Genomic DNA, 9206 nt, shown 5'->3' on the forward strand with positions numbered 1-9206 from the left:
GAGAGAGAGAGAGAGAGATCACAAGTAGGCAGAGAGGCAGGCAGAGAGAGAGGGGGAAGCAGGCTCCCCGCCAAGCAGAGAGCCCGATGTGGGGCTCGATCCCAGGACCCTGAGATCATGACCTGTGCTGAAGGCAGAGGCTTAACCCACTGAGCCACCCAGGCTCCCCGAGAGCCTCCATTTTTTATTGCACCTCATTAATAGTTTTCTTGATTTAAGCTTGCTTAGATTTTAGTTATTTTATTTCTCCAGAAAGGGCTTTTATTTCTCCAGACAGGGTTTCTCTAATATCTTCCATGCCTTTTTGGAGCCTAGCTAGCACCTTGAGAATCGTCATTCTGAACTCTAGATCTGACATATTACCAATGTCCATATTGATTAGGTCCCTAGCCTTCGGTACTGCCTCTTGTTCTTTTTTTTGTGGTGAGTTTTTCCGCCTTGTCATTTTATCCAGATAAGAATATATGAAGGAGAGAATAAAATACTAAAAGGGTGGCAAAGACTCCAGGAAAATGTGAGTTAACCAAATCAGAAGAGACCCCAAATCGTGGAGGGAAGAAGAGGGGTAAAAAGAAGATCAGAAAAAAAAAATAAATAAATAACAAAAAGAAAAAAATGAAAAAAAAATTAAAAAAGAAAATGTATATATTAGACAGGTGAATAGAACAGAGCCACCCACTTAATTTTGGTATTTTGGTTTCTTAGAAGAAAGTACCTGTCAAAATTTTAAAGAAAGAAACACACACACACACACACACACACACATATGTGTATGTATGTGTATATATATGTATATATATGTATGCGTGTGTATATATATAAGTTGGTTGGGAAAAGAAAGAAAAACAAAGTGGGGAGGGGGCGCCTGGGTGGCGCAGTGTGTTGCGCCTCTGCCTTTGGCTCAGGTCATGATCTCAGGGTCCTGGGATGGAGCCCCGCATCGGGCTCTCTGCTCTTTGGGGAGCCTACGTTCCCCCCCTTCTCTCGGCCTGCCTCTCTGCCAACTTGTGATCTCTGTCAGTCAAATAAATAAATAAAATCTTTAAATAAAAAAAGTGGGGAGAATTTGCTCAGGCTGTTGACTAGAACAAAGCCCTGTGCTAGATTTAGGGTATATTTTGATCTATTAGAAGAAGTTGTGTCCCAAATTTTTTTAGAAGAAAAAACCCTATGTGTATACAAAAAATAAAGTTAGATATATGCTTCTTCCTCTCTCTCTGCCTGCCTCTCTGCCTGCTTGTGATCTCTCTGTCAAATAAATAAATAAAATCTTAAAAAAAAAAAGAAAAAAGGGGGCGCCTGGGTGGCTCAGTGGGTTAAGCCGCTGCCTTCGGCTCAGGTCATGATCTCAGAGTCCTGGGATTGAGCCCCACATCGGGCTCTCTGCTCTCTAAGGGGAGCCTGCTTCTTCCTCTCTCTCTGCCTGCCTCTCTGCCTGCTTGTGATCTCTCTGTCAAATAAATAAATAAAATCTTAAAAAAAAAAAAGTTAGATATAATGAGTAATAAAATATGATTATAATAATGAGCTTTCAAAAAGATTTTTTTAATGAAAGGTATTGTTAAGATAAACTAGTTAAAAAATGTTAAAAGAGGAAAGAGTAAAAGTTAAAAAAGGTTAGAATAAGAAAAAAAAATTTTTTAAAATTAATTAACTTTGTAAGACTAAAGAATCATGGGGAGAAAGCCATGAATTCCATGCTTTGCTTTCTCCTCCTCTGGAATTCCGCTGTTCTTGATAAGTGAACTTGGTCTTGGCTGGATTTCTTGCTGATCTTCTGGGGCAGGGCCCTGTTGTAGTGATTCTCAAGTGTCTTTGCTCGAGGCGGAATTGTGCCACCCTTGCCAGGGGCCGGGCTAAGTAATCCGCTCGGGTTCGCTTTTGTTCCCTGAACGCTTCCTGGAGAGCTCAGCTCCGGAGGACTGGAATGAAAGTGGAGGCCTCCCAATCTCTGGCCCTGAGGAGCCGAGAGCTTGGGGCCCCACTTCTCAGTGCACCCGCAGAGGAAAGCGCTCAATCACTCCCGTCTCCCTGGCCTCCGGCTGCGCTCCAAGTTCACATAGCCCATGACCAAGCGTCTCTGTCTCTGGCACACAGCCCTTCCTGGAGTCTCCAAACCCAGCAGATCCCTGCTGATCTTCCAGGGGGGTATCCCCGGATCTGCCACTTGTGGGGTCCCTGCTCAAGGAGCAGTGGCTTGACGGTACCATGGATCACAGTTTAAGATAACCTCAAGCTGAGAGCTCACTCCTCGGTTCTGTCTCCACAGCCAGCTTCCCCACTCTAATACCTGCGAGCTCTGCGGCTCTCAGACACCCCTGATCCTTCTGTGACTCTGCGGGGCCTGAGACCACGCTGTGCACACGTGGGCTTAAATCTGGCTTAGACTCTGGAGCGATGTCCCTCAGTGGAGCAGACTTTTAAAAAGTTCTGATTTTGTGCTGCTTTGCTCCGCTGCTTGCTGGGAGCCGGTCCCTCCTCCTGTGGTCTATCTTCCTGTCACTTTGGATTCATTTCTCCGCCGGTCCTACCTTTCAGAAAGTGTCAATTTTCTGTTTCTAGAATTGCTGCTCTTCTGCTCTTCTGTCTCTTGTTGGCTTTGTAGGTGTTCAGAATGGTTTGATAAACTAGCTCGATTTCCTGCTACCTGATGTCATCTCAGCTTGCTACTCCTCCGCCGGCATCTTTGTTTTTATCACCAAATAATATTCCATAGTCTGGATGGATCACAGTTTGTCCGTTCATCTACTATAGGACATCTTGGTGCTGCTTCCAAGAATTTTCAATTCTGAACAAAGTTGCTACATGTGCTTTTAATGGCACAGAGAAATCTGGTCTTCTCATCATGCCATACAACCCTAAAATTAGTGGGAGGGAAGGACTCTGGTGGTTGAATTAAATATATTTAAAAATTATGTTTTCTAGATTGATCTTAAAATTCAAATTCAATATTTTGCAAGAAAGCCAAGATGTGCCTAGAATCAAATCCTCACATTGATGTATCTCTGTTTCCATATGCTATGAAAATACTCCTTTAAAACCATCTGGGTCACCCTTGCTGGGTGCGAGTACAGCCACTCTTCCCCTGGATGGATTCTCAAGATGGGGGCACGTGGAGGAGACAGTGGTTTAAGAATGATATTAGCATACTGAAGGGGCCCACGTTTTAAAACCCAGAGCAACGCGGCTCTCCTGGCTGATTGCCACCATGGGAGGAATCTTCTTCATGAGCAAGGTCATTTGGGAAGCCTTCCAGGCAGAAGCAGAATTGGGTGAAGGCAGAAGCACATCTGGAGACACAGAATGACCTTCACTTGTCCTTTGTGGACGTGGGGGCAGGTCAATGAGGAGGCTGTTGGGGACCCCCGTGCTTCGTAGAGTTGGGAGGAGAAGCGGGCGTCCACTGTTTTAACTTTGTTCTCCACCTGCTCAGGAACTGATGAGAAGGTATTAGCCAGTGTTACTGAGGACGCCAAGAAGCTGTTGGCTATTGCCGACTCTGTGTTCACAAAAGTCAGTGAGGACCTTCTGAATGGCACCATTTTAATTGGGCACCTGGAGCTCATCACGGAGAACTCAGATCAGTTTCTGGACATCTGGCAGATAAGTGAGTACCTGGGTGGGGTCTGGGCTTCTGGTTAGTGGCCAGTGATTGCACTTGCCCATGTATTTTGTGGGGGCGACCCTTGTCATCTTTACAATGAGTGGCTCTTCCTGTCAGTAAGTGGGGAGGGAATGTTTCTAAGCCTCCGGAAAACAATGGGAAAGTGATAAAATGGTGACTTAGTAAGACCCGCCCTGTCTCTCTCCACGCAGCAGAGCTCGTAGGCATCTTTCCCGTGTAGCTGTGCACACAGCCCCCATGTCCCTCCCTGTAGCCGTGAACGTGGAGCATCTTCAAAGGGACGTGGAGGAGACAGTTGCAAGGAAAAGGCTCTGCTTGTTTGTTCTGTTGAGTTACTTTTTTCTTTCAGAGAGAAAAGATCTTTTACCCCAAGAGAAAAAGCATGACGTGAGGGAGGTGCTGGGCTGGAGAAAGGATGAGCTGGAATTTCTGAAGAGAGAGAAGGAATACGTGGACAGTCTCCTGAGGTTGTGTGAGCAGGTGAAACATCTGATAAAAGGTGATACTCCTAAGTGTTAACACAAATGACATTGGTGGGACCCTTGGGGAGAGGGGTCAGAGGGGCGGAGAGTAAACACGAGTCCCACAGCAGCCTCAGGGGAGGCAAGGCCCACACGCCTCCTTAATTCTTTTTGGGATTTATCCCCGTGCTTCCACATGGTGTGCTTAGACACCCCCTTCACCATTCAGGCTGAAGCATCAGCCCCTGTGGAACAGGAGGACTGGCTCTCTGTTTCTCCAGGCCCTGTACTCAGACGCACCCATTCCAGCCTCCCTCTGTTCCTAGTCCCGTCAGGATTTCAATGAGATCACCACTCGGGGTTCTATGATCACATCTGTGTAAATACACTGTTCACAACCAAGCTGTGAAATAGACCAACATTGTTTTATATTTCTTGCACCAGCTTTGTTGTCTCTAGAGTTAAAATTCTCATTTTCTCCTGTGCTTTGTTTTCAGTGTATTTGTTTTCATTCAACCCTGGGCTCTTTACCAACTGTCTGAGTTTCCTCACAAAGCAATCAGTTAGATCTTCTGGAAGGATTCTCCCCAGACTGCAGGGCTGTAATTCTAGAATCTTCTTTCGCCATCTTAGGGGTTTCCTTTATGTCTCTCCCAAGTTAGATCTATTTCCCAGACCCTGTGATTCCCCTGTCTCTCATGTCTGCGTTCTAGTCGAACGAGTTCTCTGTTCCCTGCTCACCCCGGAGAGAGGAAACACATCTCGAATCCTTGTACATTTGAGGATGTCTGCCCTTGCACCAGGGTAACTGTTGGCCAGGTGGAATTACACAGCAGAAATCCTGTAGGATCTCGGTTGTGTTCCTGCACCGTCCTGGTCACTGTTGAGAATTCAGATGTGAATCTCACTATTGATCCTATGTGTTTCATGCTTACTCTCTCTGGAGGCTCTCCAGATCTTTTTGGCCCCACTCTTCTGCAGGTTCATAATGATGTGCCTTGGTCAGGGTTGGTTTCCGTCTACCACATTGCGCATAACGGGTGGGTCTTTCTGGTCCAGAAATCCACATTCTTGACTCCTGGGCAATTCTCCTGAGTTATTTAAGTGGTTAGTTTTTCTCTCAGGAAAATGGACATCGTTGGGTGCTTGATCTCACAGGATGGCCATCAAACTTCCCTAAACTTCCTCTTCTGTTGCCTGTCTCTTTGTGGTTTCCTCCCTGCTTTTGGAGAGATTTCTACAACATGACCATCAACCCTTGCATTGTGTTTTTCATTTCACTTCACACGATTATTTGATTTATGGGAAAAGATTTTTCTCTGAATGACCTTTCTTTCTACTACCCTGCTCTTCTTGTTCACAACTTTAGTGTCTTGCTTTTCTGAGATTATTGACGATTTTGGTTTAGAGGTCTTCCTTGTCGTCGTCGTTCTTTTTCTTCTTCTTTTTAAGATTTATTCATTTGTTTGAGAGGGAGCGAGCGGCGGGGAGCAGAGGGAGAAAGAGAGGATCCCAAGCACGCCTGCTGCGTGTGGAGCCCATGGGCAGCTCGATCTCAGGACTCTGAGGTCATGACGGGAGCGGAAACCAAGAGTTGGAACTCAACTGACTGAGGCACCCAGGCACTCCTAGAGGTTTTCCTTGTCTTTTACTCCCAGAGCTTCCTGTTTCCTCCAAGCCTTCTTTATGTTGCTATGTTTTCATGTCTGTCTTTCACATGAAAGATTTACCACATATGTCTGGGAATTACTTTGCTCTCTGTATGGAGAGGGGTGCCCAGCAAACCCATGGAAGACCCTTAGGGTGGTGCAGCTGGTCCTGTGGTGGACACACGTTAGGTCTTCTCTGGGGCTGGCCAGCCCTGCGGTCCCCAGCTTGGTGGCCACAGAGCGCCTTCCACATTAGCATATGTCACTTGCTGGGGTGGAAGCAGCGGCCAGCCTGCTATCTAGAATGGGGTGGGCAAGAAAGTTGGACCTCTTCTCCAGCCTTTCAGGCCAGACCTTCTCACTTCTCATCAGCTCCCCACCTCCAGCGGCCGTAAGACCAGTGTATATGTTGCTGGAAATCCTGTGGCAGGAGGCTGGCTGACTCCTGGCCTCCCCGCTGTGGACTGGGGTTCCATGCCCTGGGGCCCAGCCTGACCTTCACCACTGCTGCACATCTGCTTTACGACTCCTTCCCTGCTCTGGCTGTCATCTCATTTTCTGCTCCTCCCAGCCCAGCCGGTTTATGACTTTTCCAAGGCCATGTCTGTTCTGGCCCTGGAGTGCAGGATGTGGGGAGGGAGTGAAGCAGGCAACGTCCACACTGTCATCCCTGCCCAGGAAAGACCATGCTTGCTTTGTTGTGAAAATTCATGAGCAAACTGGGAGTGGGGTGGGGTTTGGCAGGGAGACAAATGGGTTCTTAGTGAGGAAAAATGCCAGCAAATGTGTTTGTGTGAGTTTTCTTAGGAGCAGTGAGGAGGACAGTAAATATGGGTAAAATAAAATAAAATGGTGTGGTGAGTAGAGGTTTGACTTCTGACTTTCCTTTATGGTTTCAAAGTGGATCTGGAAGAGATGGCGGAAAGACACTTAGAAGATCTCAGCAGTAAAAGACTGAGTGATGCCGTGACAGTGAGGTTGTCACTCAGATCCCCGGATGTGAAGAAGGCAACACATTACGACCTGAGCCCCCAAGTCCAAGAGATGGCTGAAAAGGTACACCGGCTTAAGAAGAGCCACATCTTCCAGGTCTTCTGGGAAGACGCGGCAGAAATGCTGAGCGAGCCTGAGGAGGAGCTGGAAAGGCAGATTCTTCAGGCTGACGAGGCATATACATATCTGTATCTCCCTTGTCTCGAGAAGTTGATGAAACTGTATGAGGATCTGAGGTCAGGAGAGATCACCTTTCAGGAGGTTGACACCATATTCAAGGATTTTGTGAATAAGTATAGCCAGCTCACCGACAACCTCCAGACTATGTGTGTCCTGGACCCCAGCGACCAAGGGGACTGGATCAGCTGTCGAGTTGGGCAGATCAGGGAGTACCATCACCTGCACCAGGCTGTCAGCTCGGCCAAGGCCATCTTGAAGGTCAAGGAGAATTTGGGCCTGACCGGTGACTTCAGTGTTCTGCACACTTTGTTAAACTTTGTAAGTTATTTACCAGGGACCCATAGGGTGGGGGTGGGAGCTCCCATGGGCTCTCCGGGTTCTGGAAGCCAGACAGGATGGTTTCACAGCCTCCCCCAGGAATTCTTGTTTGCATTTCACCTGACGCCTGATCATGCCCAGGGCTTCATTCTCACCTGGTTATAAATGGTGTGAGTGCTCCTGGCAAGTGCACATTTTCTCAGGTTGGCATGAGAGTTGAGAATTTGGGAATGGGCAGTGACCCTCTTTTGGTAGCCAGGCATCAGGAAAGGGTCATCTGGTCTCATCAGGTTAGAGTGTGGAGAGGCAAAAGAAGGGTTTGTTCTGGTCCCCTCTCTGTGCACATCTGCCAGGGCTGGCAAGGGGTGGTGCACGGTGAGCCATGTCTGCTGTGCTGAAGAAGCAGGTGCTTTGTTTTGTGTTTCTTCAGGCGGGCATTTACAAGGCACCCCATGATCTGTGGTACGACAGAGACACAAAGATGATGAAAATTAAGCACAAAATTTGGAATTATGCACACTTAGCCTTGGCTCCCAGCAGCGTGTTCTCAAATAGGTCACTGCTCTGGGCCTTAATTTCTTTACCCATAAAACAGGAAAAGTAACGATGTGCACCTGGCAGAGTTCTTGTGTAAGTGGCTTCGTGGAGGGCCGGGTACAGAGGATTAGTAGTTATTATGGATCGATGGGGCGATGGCAGGGAGGGCTCTAGTGTCCCAGCTTCTGGTCAGGAGCTTCATGCACCTGCCTTTAGCTGCTTCAAGTCCAAGAAGGGCAGACTGAGGCCTTTGCGAGGGTCGGCGCCACTGCTTGGACTCCAGGGTTCCAGGTAACCGGGTTCAGCCCACAGTAGAGCTCTGTCTTGCAGACTGACAACTTCGACGACTGTTGTCACGAGAAGCTGGACCAGATCAGCGAGCAGCTGATCCACGCCAAAAAGCTGCTGCAGGACATCAGTGAGACCCGGTGCCAGTGTCTCCTTGAGCTGTCCCTGAGCCAGGAGTTCGTCTGCTGGGTCCAGGAGGCTCTTGGAGGTACAGCTGGTCATTGAGGTTGCTGGGAGAAGGGAGAGAGCATTAAGATGGCTCACGGGAGGGTTTCATGAATTTACAGGCAGTCCCTTTGCTGGGACACATGCTGTGTAAAGAACGGACACGCTGTCTGCGTCTCTTTAGGAGACGTGCTGTGCCTGCCTCATCGATGATGCTTCATGGCAGTATTTCATATGTTTTGGCATAAAAACTATTTCCTTCACTGCTTTTTGCCCTTGCTCTGGAGGCTTGCTGTGAATAGTTGGATATCATTTTCATACAAACTTACCCTCTTTAGCTTTTTCCTGTGGTTGATTTTAACTAGAAGATAAGATAAGCTCTTGTCCACAGAAGAGATTTCATTACATCAGCTCATTAGTGTGACGTGCATTTCTCTTTTCGGCCAAGAGCTTGGAAGCCTTTTTTGCCGTGTGGCTTAGGTGCCTCTGGCGGAGGGGATGCATGGAGGGGGGAAGGAGAGGCAAGGAAGATCGGTGGGGGAAGCAGGAAAGGGGCGGCCGCAGCTCTGGTGCTCATCTGCGTGCTCAGTACTCTCAATGGGGGGCTCCTTGGCCCACTCCGATGCACATCCTTTGATTAGTAAGTAGTCCAAAGAGAATTAGCTTCATTTCTTTATAGTTAACTGGCAACGTTGTATTTACCTGGTGAGCCCATTTCTTTTTATATTAAATAGTGTTGTTGTGTGGATTATACACGACAGTGTGCATGGAGGCCTTGTGCCCATCTGCGTGCTCAGTACTCTCAATGGGGGGCTCCTTGGCCCACTCCGATGCACATCCTTTGATTAGTAAGTAGTCCAAAGAGAATTAGCTTCATTTCTTTATAGTTAACTGGCAACGTTGTATTTACCTGGTGAGCCCATTTCTTTTTATATTAAATAGTGTTGTTGTGTGGATTATACACGACAGTGTGCATGGAGGCCTTGTGCC

The 9206-nt window shown here is 47.7% G+C and overlaps 1 protein-coding gene across 1 annotated transcript in view; it reads left to right on the forward strand.

The window, feature by feature from the left end:
- The window catches only part of LOC111160428 (ring finger protein 213), a 105292-nt gene that overhangs the window by 44505 nt on the left and 51581 nt on the right, over window positions 1–9206 (forward strand). Inside the window, exons 18-21 of the mRNA XM_022523545.1 lie at window positions 3434–3611; window positions 3979–4124; window positions 6637–7226; window positions 8094–8259. Coding sequence (XP_022379253.1) covers window positions 3434–3611; window positions 3979–4124; window positions 6637–7226; window positions 8094–8259 — 1080 coding nt within the window. The remainder of the gene's footprint in view (window positions 1–3433; window positions 3612–3978; window positions 4125–6636; window positions 7227–8093; window positions 8260–9206) is intronic.

This window comes from Enhydra lutris, unplaced genomic scaffold (assembly GCF_002288905.1).
Source record: "Enhydra lutris kenyoni isolate GAN:26980312 unplaced genomic scaffold, ASM228890v2 scaffoldscaffold75, whole genome shotgun sequence".
NCBI lineage: Eukaryota > Metazoa > Chordata > Mammalia > Carnivora > Mustelidae > Enhydra > Enhydra lutris.